The sequence below is a fragment of the Pituophis catenifer genome, unplaced genomic scaffold (assembly GCF_029215685.1).
Source record: "Pituophis catenifer annectens isolate HBS135680 unplaced genomic scaffold, rPitCat1.0.hap2 SCAF_2, whole genome shotgun sequence".
Lineage (NCBI taxonomy): Eukaryota > Metazoa > Chordata > Lepidosauria > Squamata > Colubridae > Pituophis > Pituophis catenifer.
This window is the reverse complement of record NW_027256882.1, coordinates 114,642,024-114,664,882: the sequence shown is the minus strand read 5'-3', so window position 1 is coordinate 114,664,882 and position 22,859 is coordinate 114,642,024. Positions and strand designations below refer to the sequence as shown.

The following is a 22,859-nucleotide window of genomic DNA, read 5'->3' as shown; positions in this document are numbered from 1 at the left end:
AATTCAGAGAGCCACCTATTTTAGCAATCATCCAGTTTTTTGCAATCTACATAATAATTTATCTGAATCTGCTACTTTAAAACAATTGAACAGGACTTCAAACACTTTATTTCAATATGGAAACTAACTTAACAAAAACATGATTATATTTTATTTATACAGTACATCATATTTAGAAACAACCCAGCTCCCTCATAGAGTGTCTCTGGGTGATGTACAAATAAATTAAAAAAAAAAAACAGTTAAAAACAAGAATAAAATAATTAAAATTAAAAAGTCAGGGGAAGGGCTTCAAGGCTGCCTGCTTTTCTATGGACCCCAACCAAATTGTCATAGAGAGGTCCTGAAGCATTTATTTAGGCCAGAGAGTGGACCCCACCGTTCTCTGGGGGGAGAATGTTCCAAAGGATGGGAGCAATAGCAGAATAGTCTCTCTTCCTTGACTCTGCCAGTTAAAATTCTTCAACTGATGGGATTTGCAAAATACCTTCCCTGCCTGACTGAGTGGGATGAGTGAATGTGTGGATTTTTTTTTGATTTTTTTTTTGTAGTGGGTGAAATGAAAATTTGGTGGGTGAAGATGAAAATTAATATATATCATATTATTATATATGCAGTGTATACATTTAAAAGGAAATTTATATTTTATATAAATTTTTGATATAAAATATAAAATTCGTTTTAAATATATTCAGGCAATTCATCAAGAAATGACTATAAAAATAATTCACAGACAACCCCCTTTCAGAGGCCATTATATGAATTAATGTCTTTCTAGACGGTTGGACACATTGTAATAAAATTGTTACAAATTACCATCTCTGGTGGCAATGTACATTTAATTACTCATTTTGATTGAAAAGTGTTTCAGGAAACTGGGAAGGCTACACAGCATTTTGAAAATTAATTGTGGTGTAGCCTTAGTCAATTTTTCCAGAACATATAAAATCATGCACATAAGACGTTCATTTCATTTCTCTTGTTAGTTGCCTGATGTACTATAACAAAATAGCGGAAAACTAAAGTGTAGCTTTCCTTGGTTCAGTAGCTTTTAAAAATGTGGAAAATAACAATGCCTGGAAAATTAACAAAGCGGGAAAGCATCTTGAAAAATCCTTTCATTAAAGGCTGTATTATTCAAATTTTATTTCTATGTTTATCTCTATAAACAAAATTATTTTAATAAATTATTACATAAATAAATTTTAATCAATTATTTCCATTTTTACAAATAGCTTTTTAGAGAGAAATATTGAATAGGGAGATTTAATATTATGTACCCCTCCTTAGGTGAACCAATATATGTGTATATGCTCCCAAGTGATGTGTATGTGAGAATAGCTTTTTCACGCATACAAATTATTCCTTATTGCCTGTCTGACTTTACACCTGAATTTCCAGACACCTAACTCTTAATTCTATTCTTAAATAGACTTGGCAGAAGATTCCCAGACATGCCTCAACTAGATTAGAATCTTTAATACCGACAGAATGAAGACATAACACAACAGTTGATTGCTTACTATAACACAAATATTCTAAGCTTTTATATAGTGTTCCAACATTCATATTCTGAAGTTGCTTTGTTCTGCTTTTCTGAGTTAACCAATACTTGGTAATTCACTTGATGGTCTAGGGCATCTGAAACACATTTGCACAATGGTCCTAGAATTTCTATTTCCTGATTTAGCAAATTCTAGCCTCTACACTACTATGTTTGCTTAATCTGACATTCTAAGCATATTTCTTTAATGCCCAAGCCAATCAACTGATCCAATAAAGCTTATATTAAATAAACTTACTCTGGGTTAAAGTGTTTCTACATTTCCTTAGTGAACCTAGTGAAGCCACCCAGAGTTGTTGTATCAGTGAGTTGGGAGACGTTAAAGTTTAATGACTAAATAAACCTTTATCAGTGTGCCAAAACACTAATACACAGTCACTCCTGCCTTGATGTTACTTTTGTATATTGACAGCAGATGCTTTTCCTTTCCACGGAGTCTTGTTATAAATTGTCACTTATTGTAATGTTAAAAGTGATGACCAGACATTTGTAATGTCATGAAAGATTCTGTCAGCCCTCCCAGAAAACACAACTAGATGAACTAATTCTTCTTTATTTTAAGGCTACATTAACAGAATCTTGCAAGGTTGAATGTATAAACTTCCCATTGCCACTTTTAATCATTTGATCCATTAAGGTGGGCACTTCCTAAGTTTTTTTCTCTGATGAGTAAGCCACTGGGAACTCCTCCCCCTCTTGCCTGATTGTCTCCTAGGCAGCATCTCCTCCCCTCCTTCCCTAAGGTCCTCCACACTTTCCATTACACCTATGGCTTTTTTTTCAAAGACAATGATAGTGAGATTAAACGAATCTCTTTCTCTCAACATATCTAGGCAAGATTATGGAAATATATCTGACCTGATACAAAAATTAACAGGTTTGATGCCACCCACCAGTGCAGGAAAACTCTGAACTGGATTTGCACCTTGCATGGCATCTTATACAGTAACAGAGTTGGAAGGGACCCTGGAGGTCATCTAGTCCAACCCCCTGCTCATGCAGGAGACCTGTACTAAGGATTCGAACCACCGAACTGACAACGTTTCTGATCAACCTGTGGGCAATGGGCAGAGTATCCCATTGAGCCAGAGTGGTGCTGCTCATCAAACCCTGGATCATATAGCAGTAGCACTTAGACTTATATACCGCTTTACAGTGCTTTACCATGCTCTACAGCTCTAAGTGGTTTACAGAGTCAGCATATTTTCCCCAACAATCTGGCTCCTCATTTTACCCACCTCTGAAGGATGGAAAGCTGAGTCAACTTAGAACCTGATGAGATTTTGAACTGCCAAATTGCAGGCAGCTGGCATATGATGACCAGCTGTCTTTGAAAGGTTATACAGGAAGAAAAGCAGATTTGCTCCAACTAACAAATACTGCACTTATTTGGATAAATGGCTATTTGGATAAATTCTCATAAACCAACATATTTTGAAATGCAACCTATAACTTATAACTTCTTAAATTCCTCATACCTTACAAAACTGACGACATATTTCCATCATACATATACCATAGAATTGTGTATTCCTTTTATGTATTTTACTACTGTTATCCATGCACTCTATTCCATACACTAAATATAGGTAGTCCTTGACTTACAACCACAACTGAGCCCAAAATTGATGTTGCTAAGTGAGACAGTTGTTAAGTGAATTTGGTCCCATTTTACAACCTTTCTTGCCACAGTTGTTAAGTGAGTCACTGCAATTGTTAAGTTACCAACATGATTGTTAAGTGAATCTGGCTTCCCCATTGGACTTTGCTTGACAGAAGGTCGCAAAAGGTGATCACATGACCCCAGAAGACACTGCAACTGTCATAAATAGGACTCAGTTGTCAAGCGTCCGAATTTTGATCACATGACCATGGGGATGCTGCGATGGTTACAAGTGTGAAAAACAGTCATGTCCCTTTTTTCAGTGCCGTTGTAATTTCGAATGGACAACACTAAATGAACTGTTGTAAGTCAAGGACTACCTATAAATATAGAAAACTCAAGAGGTATTTATCAAAATCAGGTGAAATTATGGCTAGTGTCCGAATGCACCAGTATAAAATAGGTATAATCAAAGGTGGGATTAAAGGTGGGATTACCTCCCCTACCAGTTTGCAAATGTAAGCGCACACACTCCTCTGCGCATGTGCATGGCCTTCCGCGCATGCTCTTTGCTCGTGCATTACATCCAGGCGGGTGGGCAGAGCTTCCCTCAGTCGCCACTACCGGTTTGCCCAAACCGGACAAACCTGGCTGAATCCTACCTATCCTATCCAATGCTGTATAGTTGGCTATGTGCTCAAGGCAAACAGATCAAAGTTTTGCAAAGTGACAACATAGAGAAATCGCTTTAGGGGAATATTTCTCTTCATACTTACAGAACACGAAGATTCTTAAGTCCAGCAAAGTCCACCTTTGTAATCCTTGTAATATTGTTTCTGTCTAAGTCACTGCAAAAGAAAAAAAAATCACAATTGATACATGTATCTACCAGGCAGTTCAATCATTTAAAAAAAATATCATAGAAGTACAGCACAGCAGATACCCATTCTGCACAGGAAATGCGAGACAGGACTGAAGATACTTGAGTAACATTGCAACTTACAGTAAGAGATCTTCCGGATAATTACTGAATGTTTCTTTTTGCAACTTCTTTTTGTGAAAGATGCAGAGCCGAAATAAGACAAGGATTAAAATCTGATCACGAACTCCCTATTGTCCATTCTACCATGAAGATGTTTAAGGTAGAAGATGAAAGAAATTGTGCTTTTCATGGAGATAGTTAGACTTTTCTTATTAGTGGGAGAATCTGGAAAACATGCATGTGCATACGGACCCTCAAATAATAGCCTTCTGCTAGCTTTTCAGAACCAAGATTTAAACCTCCACATTTCAAATATGTAAAAAAGAAAGCTAAAAAATCATCAGGATAAAGAACTCAAAATACCCCGTTTCCCCCAAAATAAGACATCCCCTGATAATAAGCCCAATCGGGCTTTTGAGTGTATGGCAATAAGGTCAAGCATTTATTTTACGGTTCAAAAAAATATAAGGCAGGGTCTTATTTTCAGGGAAACACGGTACTGAACATAACCAGCTGACTAAAACACACTCTCCATTGAATCTAACAGTTTCTATTATATATATTTTGCAACTGATTGCTAATCACCTACCACATACGTTTCTTGCTTTTACCTTTATATCTCTGGATACATTTACTTAGAAATAAAGTTATGCAAGCCGATGTATATAAGTATTATTTTATTTGCACACAGCAACATTATTTGCATTTTTAAGAATCCTGGAGGATTTTTTTCCCCTGCATACTTTTCAAATTTGAAGCAAGTAAAGTATCTGTGTAATAGGGTATAAGTAGCTTTTGCTAACAAATACTGTATCCATATAAACCTTTAACACTAATACTGCAAAGTCATATAAATCCTCTTATGAAATAATACCCCTAATGTTCCCACAATTAACAAGAAGAAAAAAATGTCAACCCGTGGGTGTTTTCCCAGATATATATAAGTCCAATTAAATTCATTGATGTTTATTCTAGGATTCTGGTCTTAATATACAAGATAATAAGCCTCCCTGAGTCTTCGGAGAAAGGCGGCATATAAATTGAACTAATTGAATTGAATAATATCTGCAAACCTTCTATCCTAATTGGCAGAATATATCTGACTGATCAAATACAGAACTTGACGATTTTGTATTCCAGGCCCTTTTACTTAATTTTAACTAATTGCTTTTTAAAATCATGATGGGATGGATTTTTTTTAGTTCAGTCTATGAGAGAAGGAGTTAGAACTTAGTGACAGAAGTCAGTAGCTGTCCCACAGTGTTTCCATAACATCCATCCCATAACTTAAACCATCTTTTCCTCAGCATATTATTCCCATTCATTTTTTTAAAAAAATGTGGGAGGATGTGAGAGACAGATACCATCAAGTATAACAAAAATAATGTGAAAGCAGATGGGAACACAAACCACTAACTAAACTCGAGACTCTGAAATAGAAATTTAAGATAGTAAAAAAAAAATGAAATAAACAAACCAATATATATGATTACTCTTTATTCCCTATTTCAACAGGAATTGGCCTTGAGGAGCCTGGTTCTTTATGCCTAAATTTGACATTAGACAAGCCAATCACTAAGCCTCCCATAGGAAGTTTAATGATGGAAAGTATATTTTTTCATATTTTATCTTGTTTATCATATTTCATATGGCTGAATCAAAAACATGGTGTAAGTTTTCGAGATACTTCAATTAGCCTTGTCCACTCTTCTTTTACATTTCAAGACAAAAAGAAAACCTTTCATGTATTGTTAGAGCTTCAACGATCCAGTTGAGGAACATTATTTAATCAGTCTTGCCACGTATGAGCAAAGAGCTAAATTGACTTTGGTGGTGAATTAATACACTACCACCAGGATCTTGTAAGAAAAACACAAAAAAACTACGGAACAGAATTTTCACAACCTCTGACTAGAAATCACTGTCTTCTTCCATAAGCATTCTTCTTTATCTTCTTCAAATCCATCAAACTGAACCTCAGACCTTCAAACCCTCTGCTATGTCATTACTTCCTTGGATGGATGGAAATTATGGATGGATGGATTTAAAATCCATTTGCCACCCCCAAGGCTGTTTTTCCTTCTACCACAGAGCTTATCTTTTAAACTATTTCCCTTAGAATTTCTTACAAATCTAGGAATCTGGTTGAGGAACATCTTCCCCCCTCCCCATTCTTCACTGCCAAATCTTGAGTTCCAGGTTACATATGGATGAAAGAATAATTTTAAAAGCTCCAAAGTAATCTGAAATAAAAGCGATGGAGAGGATAGCAATTGGAATGGATTAGGATCCGTTCTCTTTAGTTCACTCATTTGGATAACACTGAAAAAAGGAGACAACTCATTCATAGGATAAAATGAAGCCACATGAAGAGCACAGCTTGATATGGTCCTGAGTTTCAAAAATGTCCTCGTTTTCTGTTACAAGCTTGATATTTCTAGCATCTACATTTAAAGGCTTGTTATCTTGGCTAGCTTTAACCTGAATACAAAATGTATTTTGTCTCTCTTATGTACACTGGCATCCTCTCTTCAATAAGGGCCCCCTAGATCCTTAAGGCCTCAGATATTTGATCAGCTTTTCCAGAAAAAAATAGTCTTTTCACCTCTCCAAACTAATAACGCTTCTCTGGGACTTGGTGTACACCATCTGCATTTGGTTTCCTGACATTCCAAGACTGGATGAAGGACTTTTGAAAGACACATATGAAAATAATCACAAGAATACCAGTGAACACACAATTCTTTTATTATGTATTTGCTATTGGTTTTAATATTTGTAGAGAGTTGTATCCCTTCATTTCCAAAAAGACTATGAGCAATTATGTACGGCACCCTGGTTGTTCCCTCTCCTGACCCAATTACCTTTCATAGTGGATTTGAATAATATGATTTGAATGTTTCCATTGATTTACAACAATCTAGAGGCTCTGTTTGATCAGATTAATGCTTCACTTCACACACACACACACAAAAAAAAAAATAGACCTCATACATCAACTGACATTATATGTCACCTGATAATCATTGTTCCAGCCTGATCAAAGGATCTGTCCAACAGGCCATCATGGGACTAGAAAATGCTGAACAGTGCCCTCTGCTGGTTGGTCTGTTCAAAAACACATTTTAAGTGTTAGAAACTACTTGAGTTCATGAACCTGAAATAATCAACCTGAGAGTACATGATTTGAGTCAGTTGCAAAATGCAATACTACATTTTGATTCTGCTTTTGATAAATTACTGGATTTACAAGATGAACTGGATTTTTTATGAAAACAGTTGGTGTTGTAGGAAGTTGGTGTTTGCAGAACTGGATATTACCAAACAGGACAGGACAGGACAGAGCTGAAAGGGACCTTAGAGGTCTTCTAGTCCAGCCCCCTGCTCAAGCAGAACTATTACTATTTTAGATAAAAGGCTGTCTAGTCTCTTCTTAAAAATCTCCAGTGATGGAGCCCCCACGATTTCTGAAGGCAAGCTGTTCCACTGGTTAATTGTCCTCACTGTTGGAAAGTTTCTCCTTAATTCCAGGGTGCTTCTTTCTTTAGTTAGTTTCCAACCATTGTTTCTTGTCCTTCCTTCAATTGTTTAATGACAAAATTAAACTGAACTGACAGTTTCATTGACAGGTGCAATGCATTATGTCACAATGTTGACAGCTCTTTCGAAAAGTGATACCAAAACAGAATATAGAACTTGGTTTAAACTATAAAGAAAATAAATAAATAAATAAATAAATAAATAAATAAATAAATAAATAAATAAATAAATAAATAAATAAATAAATAAATAAATAAATAAATAATTTTATTTCTATACCGCCCTTCTCCCGAAGGACTCAGGGCGGTGTACAGCCTATTAAAAACATAAAGACAGACATCAGTTAAAAATAATTAAAATTATTACATAATTTCGGCTCAGATTTAAAACCCCAAAAATTTAAAACACCCAATTTAAAAATCATTACACTGGCTTGGTGGAACAGCAGGGTCTTGAGGGCACAGTGAAATACATGGAGGTCCGAGATCTTACGCATTTCCGGGGGCAGTTCATTCCACAGGGCAGGGGCTCCCACAGAGAAGGCCCTCCCCCTGGGTGTCGCCAGCCGACATAATTTGGCTGAAGGCACCCTGAGGAGACCCCCTCTGTGGAAGCGAACTGGCCGGTGGGAGGCTGTTGGTGGCAGAAGTCGGTCTCAAAGGTACCTGAGTCCTATGCCATGGAGCGCTTTAAAGGTGGTGACCAACACCTTGAATCACACCCGGAAGACCACTGAGAGCCAGTGCAGCTCGCGCAGGAGGGGTGTCACGTGGGCAAAACGGGTTGCGCCCATAACCACCCATGCGGCTGCATTCTGGACCAGCTGGAGCCTCCGAGTGCTCTTCAAGGGGAGCCCCATGTAGAGAGCATTACAATAGTCCAGCCAGGAGGTGACAAGGGTATGAGTGACTGTGCGCAAGGTGTCCCGGTCCAGAAAGGGCTGCAAGTGGCGAATCAGGCGAACCTGATAAAAAGCCCCCCTGGCCACGGCCGTCATATGCTCTTCTAAAGACAGCTGTGAATCCAGGATGACACCCAGATTGTGAGCCCTCTCTGTGGGGGACAGAGATTCACCCCCAATAGTCAGCGATGGCACCAGCTATTCAGGGACGCCGGAAGCCACAGCCACTCGGTCTTGGAAGGGTTGAGTCTGAGCCTATTTCTCCCCATCCAGACCCGCACGGCCTCCAGGCAGCGAGACATCACATCAAGGGCATCGTTGGGGTGGTCTGGGGTGGAGATGTACAGCTGAGTGTCATCAGCGTACTGATGGACTCTCACCCCAAAACCACGGATGATCTCACCCAGCGGCTTCACATAAATGTTGAACAGAAGGGGCGAGAGAACCGACCCTTGCGGCACTCCCCATGCGAGGTGCCTCGAGGTCGATCTCTGCCCCCCTGCCAACACAAACTGTGAACAGTCGGAGAGGAAGGAGGAGAACCACGGCAGTACAGTGCTCCCTATTCCTAACCCCCTCAACTGCTGCAGCATGATACCATGGTCGATGGTATCAAAAGCTGCTGAGAGATCTAATAGGACCAGGACAGAGGAGCAACCCCTGTCCCGAGCCCTCCAGAAATCATCCACCAACGCGACCAATGCCATTTCTGTACTGTACCCCTGCCTGAAGCCCGACTGGTACGGGTCCAGATAGATAGCTTCATCCAGGTGCCGGGGAAGCTGTCGTGCCACCACACTCTCAACAACCTTCACCACAAAACAAAGGTTGGAGACTGGACAGTAGTTAGCTAATTCAGCCGGGTCCAAGGAAGGCTTCTTGAGGAGGGGCCTCACCACCGTCTCTTTCAAGGTGGTGGGAAAGGCACCCTCACTCAGGGAAGCATTTATAATCCCTGGAGCCAGCCTCATGTAACCTCCCGGGAGGCCAGTACCAACCAGGAGGGACATGGGTCCAATAAACACGTGGTGGCACTAATCTTACCCAAAACCCTGTCCACATCCTCGGGAGCCACAGGATCAAACTCCTCCCAGATAATATTCTCAAGACCTACCCTCGTCTCCTCCCCCGGACTCATCCAGTCGGAGTCCAAGCCTTCCCGAATCCGAGTGACTTTATCATGCAGGAATTGCACAAATCCTCAGCTCGACCCTGCAAGGGATCTTCCCGTACTCCCCCCGAAGAAGGGAGTGGGTCACCCTAAACAGAGCGGCTGGGCGGTTCTCTGCAGATGCGATAAGAGTGGAAAAATGGTTAGATTTCGCCGCTTTTATCGCCACTAGGTAAGTCGTGATATAAGACCTCACCTGTGTCCGGTCAGAATCAGATTGACTAGTCCTCCAGATGCTCTCTAGGCATCTTTTCCGATGCTTCATCTCTCTCAGCTCCTCGGAGAACCAAGGAGCCAATTGAGATCGGCATCAGGTCAGAGGCCACAAAGGCACGATACGGTCCAAAGCTCCGGCGGCCGCACTCTCCCAGGCGGCCACCAGGTGTTCAGTCGAGTCGTGTGCCAGAGCCTCAGGAAATGGCCCAAGCTCCGTCAGGAACCTTTCGGGGTTCCATCCTGGGACAGAACCATCTGGTCGGTTCCGTCTCCCTGCGGAGGGGGGAAGCGGCTGGAATGTCCAAGTGAAGGAGCGAATGATCCGTCCATGACAAGGGTTTAATGTCTAGGTCCCCTCTACCAAGATCATTCAACCACTGACCAGAGACGAAAATCAAGTCCAGTGTGTGTCCCCCTATGTGAGTGGGGCCTTGAACTAACTGGGTCAGGTCCATGGCCGCCATGGAAGCCATGAACTCCTGAGCCATCTCTGACGCCTCACCTGCGGATGGTAGGTTGAAATCCCCCATGACAATAAGTCTGGGGGTATCAACCGCCACCCCGGCAATAACGTCGAGCAGCTCGGGCAGGTTCGTTGCCACGTGGCAGGGAGCCAGAGTTTCTTCTTGGAAAAATCAATTGTATCCCAAGACAATGATTTATGTATTTATTCATTCAGTTTATCATTTTTGGACCTGATCCTATAGTGTCTTGATAGATGGCATGATCAGCATTTCCAAATGTCAAAAGTTTGCAAATCATGATTCTCTGACAGTAATTATACAAGATCAAGCAACAAGAGATCATTGACTTCTTACGGCTATGTTTGTGAGGAATCTGATCAACCCTATTGGGAAAATTTAACTAAATCGGTATTGTTGATGAAAGAATTACATAACATTAGTTACAGACACCAGGACTAATGGGAGGAGGAAGATGATGGTAAGGGAACAGCCACCTGTTTTCTGGATGCTCCACACTGGAACTTTAAAGAAGAGATTGGACAACCATTTGTCTGACATGATAAAGGGTCTCCTGCTTGAGCAGGGGAGTTGAACTAGAAGACCTCCAAGGTCCCTTCCAACTCTTTTACTCTATTCTGTCCTGGTTTAATTGTGAAGGAGAATAAGCAGAGTAAAATTGTGAAGACATTGCAGAAAGTTAGAATTATTTTAACGGTTAATGGTGAATTAACCAGGAGCCTTGGTGGCGTAGTGGACTAAGTGCTGTTAAAGTAGTACTTAGCTGCCAGCTGCCTGCAATTACTGCAAGTTCGAATCTCACCAGGCTCAAGGTTGACTCAGCCTTCCATCCTTTTGAGGTAGGTAAAATGAGGATCCGGATTGTGGGGGCAATAAACTGACTTTGTATAAAAAAGAACACCGCTTTGGGGGGGGGGGGCGAAAGCCCTACTAAGCAGGTATATACAAAAGTATGAAGGCTATTGCTTAACACATTGTAAGCCGCCCTGAGTCTCTGGAAAAAGGGCGGCATATAAATCGAACTAATAATAAATAAATAAATAAATAAATAAATAAATAAATAAATAAATAAATAAATAAATAAATAAATTAGAAACCAGAAGTTTGTATTGGTTACATTTCTTATCAAAAGGACAAAACAAAAGAAACTGTCTATCCAAATAGAAGTTTAAAATCAGAGTATGCATGTCCCAAAGGACTGCAGCTGGACTTTCTTTGTTTTTTCTTGAAGACGTTTTACTTCTCATCCAAGAAGCTTCTTCAGTCAAGAAAGTCCAATTGCCTCCTGAAAAAAGTACCTTTGCGACAACCATGACCTGGATGACTGAATATCTCCATAGACATTCAGAGTCTGTATATTTCAAACACACAGCATTAACTTCGACTTGTAGTTAGTTTTTTTCGCAGTTTGCCTTGTGTATCATCTCTAAAAATATTTTAAGGATGCTTTTAAGTTGGATTTTGTAACTACTGAAGGATATAACATTATCATCAGCAATTTTAATATCATATAATTTTGCTTTATCTCTAAAGCAGCCATTCTAGTAAGATTAGATTATTACCTTAGTCAGGATACCAACAGAAAAAAAGGCAGTCTTTTATAATCAGATTCAGGTGACACCTAAAAAACATTCTTAATAACAGAAATACTTGGTGTTTGTAAACTTGCCAGTGTATTTAAGAGAAAGTATTTGGTTTGATAATATATGGGGAAAGCTGATTAAGAAATATTAGTGTCAGATGGGGATGAACCGAAGATTGGTTATGTTAATTAAGCCTTTAGAAATGAAATTCAATTTCTAGAGGGCCCAAACGTTGCTCCCATCATTTGAATATAAAGGCTTTTTAACAAGTCAACACTGTTTTATGTATTTGTAGTGTTTCCAATTCTGATATCACAAGCAAAAGATTGGTGATATCACTTTTGTTTAGCCATCTGTTCAGCATCTATGAAATTCACACGTGAGAATCTGTAGCCTTAATAGGCTTTTTCTAATGTGTGAGGCAGAATTAGATTGTTGATTAACATCAGTGTTCTAGAAATAAAACATTGGATAATTTAAATTTTAAAATCTACTTTCCCAAACAAATTTATTTTCTCTTTTTCTATTTTTACTAAACAATAAACACTAAACTGTGATTAAGTTATATGAATAGTATAGCTAGGCTACTCAAACAAACAGGTGTAAACGAACACAAGCAGACATTATAAAGTAGTGATTATATTACTATCAATTTATTTGCTGGTTCATACATATTAAGCCGCCCTTGAAGATTTTGGAAAGCCAAGCTAATTGTTGTTTATTGAACAAATCATGCTTAAGCCAAAGGTAGGCTGGGATATGGAGCCCTGTCTTGTATATCTTCCAATGTCCATTTTCTATGCTTTCAGTAACCCAAATCACACTGTTGAAATTTCATGACAGCTTTATTTCTTTAAAATAACAAACATCCCCCCATGAATTTTATTTAATGCTTTGTTTCACACCTTTTAAGGTGAGGCTAGGTTGAATTAAGTTTCCTTTATAATTTTCCTTATCTTGAATATTTGTGTGAAGATGTGGTGATAATTTAAAAAGGCAATGATCAATTGATGGTGTGGCTGGTTTTCTCCAAAGTTTTTTTACATGGTATATTATCAAAGACTGCTTTTAAGTCCATAAAAACAAAATTGTATATTAGTTCATAGTTAAATGGCCAAGTCTAAACTTCTGTCTATGAATATCAACTGGGAACCAGGTTGCTCCCTGTCAGCATCCAATTTAAGAGTTTATAGTATTAGCATTGGGATTTAAATCAGTGGTGGGTTGTCCCCGGTTCGGTCCAGTTCTATAGAACCAGTAGTCAAACCGGCGGGAGGCTCCGCCCACCCACCATGATGTCATCATCGGTGATCTGTGCATGTGCATGGGCATGCCCACTTCTGTTGCGAACCAGTAGTAAAGGTAAGTAGAACCCACCCGATCTAAAGATATTATATACAATTTATATATTAGAAAGTAGCAAATGTTCCAGTTAATGTAATAATTTACCAGAATGTCTAAAATCTAAGCCTTCCTTGGATGGATATCAAATTATTATCATTAGCCAAGTTAAATCTTACTGATTGAGAAATGATACACCAGAATATTTATTTAATTTAAATAATTACTTAAAGAATTAATTATTCAATTTTTGTTTCTTCTTCTAACTGCATTATTGTCCACTATTATTTAACAATATTACTGATTTTTCACTAAATTTGAATTTTATTCACAATCTCTTATCTGTTGTTCTGTTCCTATTTTTCTCTATGGTGAAAAAGCATTTTCTTCCTACTGGTTTAGGGAACATCCTGAGAATAATTACTCTAAAACAAAGGTCTTAATATTTTCCAATCTCTGATAGCTGGAAAATCAATGGAAGACTAAACAGACCCCAACTTTAATAATAAGGAATTCACTTTCAGTCTTTTACTTGTACAAGGAAATTCCACATAAGAGCTCAAAAAGCATATTTTGCAGTTATTATATACTGTAGTCAGCTGGCTACAGTATATGAGAGCTGCTATTAAATTAGTCAAGCTAAAGCATTAGGCTCAGTGTTATATAACATGCAGATATATCTATATATCTATAGGCTAGATAGATAGATACCTATTTCTGACTTAGAAATTCATCATCATCATCATCATTTTAGCCATTGTCTATCCACTGCAGGATGAAGGCCTAGGCTTTCTTTTGCCAATTGGGCCTCCAATATTTGCTGATGTCGTCGATCCATTTTGTTTTAGGTCTCTTTCAGGAATGCTTTTTATCAATTGGCATCCATTCTATGACTGCCTTGGTCCACCTGCCATCAGTTGTTCTTGCTATGTGACCAGCCCATTTCCATTTCAATTCTTTTATGATATTGTATAATTTTGTTTGTTCTCTAATCCATGTGCAGGTCTTTGTATCTTGTCTTGGAATGCCAAGCATGTATCTTTCCATGGCTCTTTGTGCCACTCATAGATTTTGTATCATTTGTCAAGTTGATGTCCATGTTTCACTGGCATATGTTAGAGCAGGTTACACATACTGATTGAATTTTTTTTTTTCAGGCATAGGGGAAGGAATTATTAGAAATAATTTGATCTAAATTGTTAAGTGCAATAACCCAGATTCCTCATTGCATCCTTAAACTGAATCTCATTTAGGACACATCTGAGGTAGTGGTGGTTTGCTACCAGTTCTCCCCAGTTCAAGCGAGCCGGTAGCGGAAATGGTGAGGTGAGAGCGAACCGGTTCTCTCTGACGGTTAGCTTGGCCCTCCCGCCCTCCCCTGCATTATATATACCTTATATTTGGTTGTTTTTAGCCCAGCTGAAAGGTGCGGCAGAGCGGATTGCTGCGTCTCAGCTGTTCCTTAATATACTGCACTTGCCCAGAGCGCAGGTTTGTGCATGCATGTGCTTGCACGAAACACGTGCATGAAACGAACCGATGGTAACACCAGTTGAAACCCACCACTGATCTGAGGTTATGCATTCTTTGAAAAACATTTTTCACCTTACATTATCAGATAGACTTGAGTCTCCTTTAAGAAGACAAATCAGTCTTGATCTGATTCATTATAGCCTTTACTTTTCAGCACTAGTTAGTTCTCACAAACCCATGGTTAATCTTAAATAGAGGATTTGGGACCTCGATCTTCAAACAGATAGTATCAGATTTTCCACTTGTATTATATCTCAATTTTCATCACTCCTTGATCAATTCCTAATTGTTCGAAACTGTAATTGTCAATCTAAGCAGGAGTTCATTGCTTTCTTCCTACAAAATCAAACCTCAGATGTTTCCAAAAAGGTTGCCAATTTTCTAACAATAGTTATTGCTTGTAGAAGCCACCTGGAGCTTCCTTCACACTACTAATTATTTCAGGTTTCAGTATAACAAGTTTACTATTTTCTATTTGATATCTGATATAGTGCCATACTTCTCATTTAAAATTGATCTTGGACCATAAATAAATGAATATTTCATGCCTTGACTTGTTCCATTCCTCAAATCTACAAGAACTTCACAGTTTGCACAGACAGATGGTAACAGAATGCGTATGTCCTCCAATAAAGTTTATAGTTTGCCATTTTTCTTTGATTTCAATATGCATTTAACAAATACAAAGGCATTTGTATTGCAGTAGGTAGGAAATCATTGAAAGTACAAATAATGAATGAAGGGACTAGGCAACAGTCCAGGAAATCAAAGTATCCTGATAGATTTGTGAGCCAATAGCATAATGCAAAATAATTACATGAAATCCTAGGCTTTAGCAACAGAATTATGCAGTTGCTGTCAAGAGAAGGCATTGTTCCTTTAAACTCTGCATTAATCAGACCACATATAACAACTAGATTCAATTCTGGGCATCACATTTATGGGAGGATATTGACAAAATGGAGTACACCCAGAAGAGGGCATCCAACTTGGAAGTAAACAAAATGAGAAAAGTTGGAAGCATTGGGCATAGTTAATTTAGAGAAAGAAAGACTGCAGGGAAGCAGGATGAGAGGACAGAGTTGTTCAGAGTTTTTCCAGAAGATAGGATAAGAAACAAGGCTTTAAATTACTAAGAAGTATATTTCATCTGGACATCAGGAAAACTGCTCTGTTACAAATCAACCTCTGTAAACTGTTACACTGATAGTTCAGTTGATAGGAGGAAGAAAACATGGAGAGCAGATGGTGCAACAAACAGGAGCAGATACATCTATTGTAAGGCCCAGTTCACACATTATTGATTGATTGACTATGCGCCATTCATTCTGTGTTAATTCTTAGCCACCACAGATTTCCTCCACAACAATCTGCCTCTAACCTGATCTTTTTACTTTCCAATAGTGCATTCTTTGCCATTGTAAGCAAGTCTATCCACCTTGCTGCTGTTCATCCTCCTTGATTTCCTTCCATTTTCCTTAATATTGGCATCTTTTCTAGAGAACTAATGGGTCACAGACATAATGGGTCTGTGCAGAGGTGGTATTCAGCAGGTTCTGACAACTTCTGGAGAATTGGTAGTGGAAATTTTGAGTAGTTCGGACAACCGGGAAATATCACCTTTGACTGGCCCCACCCCATCTATTCTCTGCCTCCTGAATCCCAGCTGATCAGGAGGAAATGAGTATATTGTAGTAACCTTCCCCTGGGGTGGGAAGGGAATGGAGATTTTGCATTATCCTTTCCCTAGAGTGGGGTGAGAATGGAGATTTTACAGTATCCTTCCCCTGCCACGCCCATCTTGCCATGCCCACTAAGCCACACCCACAGAACTGGTAGTAAAAAATGTTGAATCCCACCACTGGGTCTGTGGCAGGATAATTTTGAGTCTGATCAATAAATACTAGAAAACACATCCCAAATAAATATACACAATAAGCAAGGTATTGGCCAGTTTACAATAAAGCCAGGAAATGGAGCCATAGTACATTCAGTAACTCAGGTTAAGGAGCACAGCCAAGTTTTTAGAGATTTACAAAAAGCTAACAGGGTTGGGACCATTCTAATCTCGAAGGAAGGATATTCTATAAAACAGGTGTTACTTCAAAAAAGGCCAATCTCTGCTAAAGCAAATTGGACAGGTACAGACACTTGGAAAAAGGCAGTCCTTTGGGCAACCCATTCCCAAACCATGTAGGATTTTAAAGATGACAACCAGAACCTTGAATTGGACCCAGAAACATATCACTAACCAATGCAGCTCAAACAGTAGTGTGATACATGTGCTGTACATCTGGCATCATTTACTATCTGCTCAGTCACAAATCTATCAGGATACTTCACACCAGTTGAAGTCTCTGATTGCTCTTCAGAAGCAGCCCCATATAGGATGTGTTGTAGTAGTCTACAAGGACATGAGTCACTGTGAACACTTGTCCTGTTACTTCTTAGCAGTGGAGGTTTTGGTGCTCTCTGAGCTTGGTGGTTTGGCTTGGTCAACTGGATACTATTAACATTTTAGACTAAGCCATAAAAATGCTAGGGAATTCCTGGAAGTTTAGCATTCAGACAAATCAGCCATCAATTGACAGATAGAGATAAATCACATATGCATACATTCAAAGGACGCAATACAAATGTAGAAAAGAAATAAAAAGGATTAGAACACATTCCTTCCAGATGTCAATGCTCAGATAAGCAGGGTTCATCAGCAGACAATAAATAAGACAGATAACAATACTCTAATCAAGGAGGAAACCACACCTCCACAAAACTGCCAGGACAAACTACTATGTATAAACAGGCAAACCCCACATCAATCACATTGATGTTGTTACCTCGTTGGGTAGTGAAATGTCTGCAAGTGAACAACCAAGCTCAGACAGCACTAAGAACCCCACTGTTCAGTCGTAAACCTTGCAAATATTTTCTTCTATTTTTTTTTAAAGAATATTTTTCTGTTGGGGCTACATATGCAGCAGCCACCAATGTATTAGATACATAAGAGATAACCTGAAGGAATCGATTAGTTGCCTTACTTTACACAGAGGCACAAACATGCTAACTATATTTAAACCTAATTGTGGTATATGTGTAGCTTAATTCAATGCATGAATAACCACAACAAACTGAGATTATATCAAAATGGCAATGGCATGATGATATAATGATGCAAATCCCATTCTTTTGTGTTTATATCCCAATATCTGACACAAGCTCATTAATTGTGGGAGTTGCATCCTGGCATCATGATGCATGTTTCATCACTTTCCCACCCTTAGGAAATCTGTGATTCAATGGATTAATTCAGTTGGATTAACTGAGAAAAATACAATTCAATTAATCATTGGTATAAATATGTTAGACAAACAGCCATTCTTTTTCAAATTTTAGTCAAATTAATAGATCTGATTTTCCCACAGCCACACAAGTAGAATGATGAATAAAATGTCAGAACATTTACTCTCTTTTGTCCTTTCTTAAGCCAGGTTACCACCAGTGATGTACAGTCTCTGATAGTATCACCCAACAATTTTTGTGCTGATTAGAGTTAATTTCTCACACTGATAAGAAATCTAAACAGCCAACAGATGCAGACTGCCTTCCCTTCCCATTAGAGACAAACCTCTTCCGCTTTGCACTGAAAAAGCACAAGAAAAGAAAGCAGAATTTATGGTCACAAATAGGGCCCGTATGACCCTCTAGTTCACTGATGAGGAAATAGCCTTAACTTTGAATCAAATGCTGTGCAGTGATAGCTGGCAAATCTTAAAAACTGGCATTTTTTAGAGCTTTGGCCTGTCAGATCATAATAATAATTTAAATCTGCTGTCTCCTTTTCTCTGAAGGAAATCTATTTCCAGCAAACTTTTCCTACTGACTGATCTCGCAGAACCCATATTTGTCATCTGGCTGGAAAAATTATATGAGTTTTGTCCAATATTCCTAAAAAGAAGGTTCCTTAAAGCTATTTAGCACTTCTTAACCTTTGCATCTTGGAAGGAATATACAACAGGTGGGAGAGAGAGGATGGCACATGCTCTCCAACCAGAGACCCCATGGCTTTCTTTATAGTAATATACAATTTTTTTGTCATTATCTTTTTCCAAGATGGTAACTTCCAAGTTCAGCTGAGAGTTTTAGAGTTTCTTGATGGTCTTACACCCCTTCCACTATTTTAGTCTGACCCTGCTTAGTACATCTACTAAGGTCAACTAGGCACTACTACACACCAGGAAAAAAAGTCAATGGAATGCAATTATTTTAGCCAGAAGTATAAACACAGAGTGACAGAGAATGTCTACTTAAGATAAATGCCAATCATGTGACTTCAGAACTGGTCTGTGATTTTGGAGAAAGTTCTGCCTATAAGTGTGCTGCAAAACTCATTCATTATGAGGGATATTTAATAAATATGTAGCCTATTCTTTTTGTTAAAAATGTAGCATTTTTTTCCCCCAAAACAAGAATGTTATAGGCATGTGAGCCAATTCTGGTGGAAAAACAGGCCTCAATCTGTTTAAGCACTCCATTCTGCTGTAAGTAATTACATCAACCGATGCCACTCACTGGAACGCAGTTGATTTTTCTCCGTTCCAACACTAGTCTTAACAAAGGCTTAACAATAGCATGGATTATTTGGGGCAAGGGTTAACACGGCAAAATAAATTGCTTTTCAACCTTACTAATTCTGAACTATTCAAAAACTTCAAAATCAATTTTATCTCCCTCATTTCCCCCTATTGTTTAATGATTTCTCATATCAAGACGGCTATGTTTCATCATACTTTTTTTTTTCTCTCTCTTCTGTGCCTTAAAATTACTTCTTGCGTTCATTTTCAAATAAACATTTTCAAACACTCCCTGCTGCCTTCATTCTCCAAGAGAAAGGAAAACTTTCCCACTGGCAAAGAGGGATTAACAGTTGCCAGCAATTCAGATTCCTGATTCCAGGGAACTCGTCACATTATTTGCAGATTATTATGCTAACATAATTATCCTTCCGTATAATGAATTAATTGTAGGGTGTCTCACCATACCTACTGTTAAAGTGTCTTAAGACAAGCTCTATATGTTGCTCTATTTCCTCTGAAAATGAAGCACACCCAACATACTTTGTGTTTTTAATCTTCTCCACTTTAGATGTCTTGATATTTAAGCAGTATTTGGCTATAATTTTAAAGAAAAACATTGTTGTTTTGAATTCTTCTATGCCTTGATCTGCCCATCTTTCCTCTAAGTGGACTTGTGTAGCCCAGAGTTCTCAAGCAGAGCTTCTTAAATTTTATGGCTTGGTCTCTATGGAATTCTTTCAAACATGGTTCCAGGACTTCATGTTGTTTTATAATATTTAAAACCTTGAGTACAAATTTCCAGGATATCATAGCAATAAAAATCACTCAAATGCTGCCATGGCCACAGGTCAAAATGCATTATCTTATCCAATCTTCTTGGATTTCAGGAAAATTTCAGGAAAATGCTTGTGATTCATCCTACTGCTTATTCTATTTTGTCTTACTAGAGCTTGCTATGGTTAAGGAAGCTTTGATAAGGTAGATCCAGGAAATGGTGAATTTATCACTGCGGAGGAAGAAGTACTAATGAACAAAAGTAAAGCCATTCTGGAATCAAAGGAATTATAATAACTATTATCCAACAAGTGTAATGATTCCTTTTTGATCAAGATGATTGAGAGCATGGTAACAATCAGCAATTAGAATGCCTACAGCAAATGTAACATTAGTTCAGTTTAATTTGTGATTACTCATTTGTGGTAATTTCACAGAAATTGGAAAATAACCAAAATAGCATGACATACTATTGTAATACTTCCTTGTCGGAAAATTTCAAGTTTGTGGAACAGCAAAATAAAATATACATTTTTTTTCTAAATAGTGGCTTTATTAATTAGCAAATCATTTGGGCTATATTTAAAGAATATGTCATAATGAAATAATAACCTATGCCATTTGGTGAAAATACTTGAATTAGTAGTAAAGGAAACATTGAAGAAATAATCTGCCACGAAACAGATTAAAGAAGCATATCGTGCTTTCAGATTTACTGATCTGGAGTTGGATTTTATACGTCTTAAACAGACATTATATTTAAAAAACAAATGAAACAGAAGAATTTCTGAGTAATTCAATTATTCTCTCAAAAGAAACTTTCTTTCAGAATTTTTTGACATACTCTCAGGTGAGCTGTGTCCTTTCCTTTAGATTTATGATACTATCAATTTGACAGAAACTGGAAAGGTTCCTGGACCAGATGGAATGACTATCAAATGGTATAGAAAGAACCCAAATAGCTACACTGAAAACAATTCAGGCATCTTGTAAAAATAGCATCCTGAGAGCATCATTCTATGAAGCTTATATCACTTTAGTGGTATAAATTAGTGGTAATCACTAATTTGAAAGGCTGGATGGAAGGATCCTACCCAGACACACAATATTGATCAATTTATCTGTTAAATGTAGGTTAGTACATACTAAGAGCTTCATTGGGAAGATTACAGAAGGGATTACCCACAATAATTTGTCCTGCACAATCTGATTTTATTAAAGGACATCAGCAAAAGGACATCATAATATAAGAATCCTGGTCAATATAAAAACCTTGTAAACTGATATCAGTGGAATAACCATTATAGAACACAGAAAGGTTATAATTTAAATCAAGTTTTAGTTCATATGTTACAGAAATTTAGATTTCCTATATAATTTATATGTTTGCTTTTAATTTATTATTTTAATTCCCCCTACCAATGGGATTATTTCACCAGTTACTAGAACACAATGAGGAAGTCATCAAGCATGTCCCTTATTGCTTTGATGCTGGAACCATTGCCATGCCTAGTAAGACAAATTCATGAAATCTAAGGATCTTTAGTTGACTTTAGTAAATGAGATACCGGGTTTTTTAATATATATATATATATATTTCTAAATTAGCAGAAATTGCACAGTTATATGATAAACATTCTGAGTATCAAGTATGTTGGAATAAATTAAATATTATTTCAACTGGTAAGAAAGGACATAGAAAAAATAGGTTTGATATAATTTCCAGACGTTATTAATAACATTTAAAATAGATTCCTCAGATTAAAGAGGATTACTAAATGGTGGTTGACAATCCATTTATGTTTTGTGGGTCTCAGCCCACTTGGTAGACTAGTGGGTTCAAATCAACTCCACAGAAATGCTAAAACTACTTTTATTGAATTTTATAATAACAACAGAATCTGAATTACTGAGGCGCCTGTCTGAGACAATTCCAAATGTTATCTGAACATTCTGGAACATTAAAAGGCTTTACATCTTGTTGTCTTGGTAATAGAGCTTGTCTACCTCCATCCAGATCATTTCCCATAGTCTTTGCAGTGGGGATGAATTAATATTGTGAATTTTGTATCAAAATTGAAAGAGACAGAGGGGAGCCAATAGTTATGTTGGTTTCACTTCAATACTTTAAATAGCTTAATAAGTAAATGATTAAACTTTTCAGAAGGAGAAAATATTCAGGAAATATATTAAATCTTTTTAATGATCATGGTAGGATTTCTTTTCAGTTTAAAACAGTGACTTAATGGTTTAACAATGTCATTGGTCTCATTTGTTAACCTCAATTATGTATTGTATGGAAACATTTAATATGGACCATTGGGAATTTAGTCAGAGGGTTAATATCTAATAGTCCTTGCTTAACAGCCATTTGTTCAGTGACCATTCAAAAGTATGATTGTGCTGAATGAAGGAACATATAAACTGTGCCCAAAGTTACAACTGTTGCAGCCCCCCTGCAGTCACATGATCCAAGTGCAGGTGTCTGACAGCCAACCCACATTTACAACTGGTCACAACCTATTATTCCACCTGCCTATTCTTCCATCCCATTTATGCAGTGGTGGGATTCAAATGATTTAACAACCGGTTCTC

General features: G+C 37.9%; 1 protein-coding gene across 1 annotated transcript in view; it reads right to left on the bottom strand.

The window, feature by feature from the left end:
* SLIT3 (slit guidance ligand 3) overlaps nucleotides 1-22,859 on the bottom strand; it is a 502,670-nt gene that overhangs the window by 453,784 nt on the left and 26,027 nt on the right. Inside the window, exon 2 of the mRNA XM_070934106.1 lies at nucleotides 3,944-4,015. Coding sequence (XP_070790207.1) covers nucleotides 3,944-4,015 — 72 coding nt within the window. The remainder of the gene's footprint in view (nucleotides 1-3,943; nucleotides 4,016-22,859) is intronic.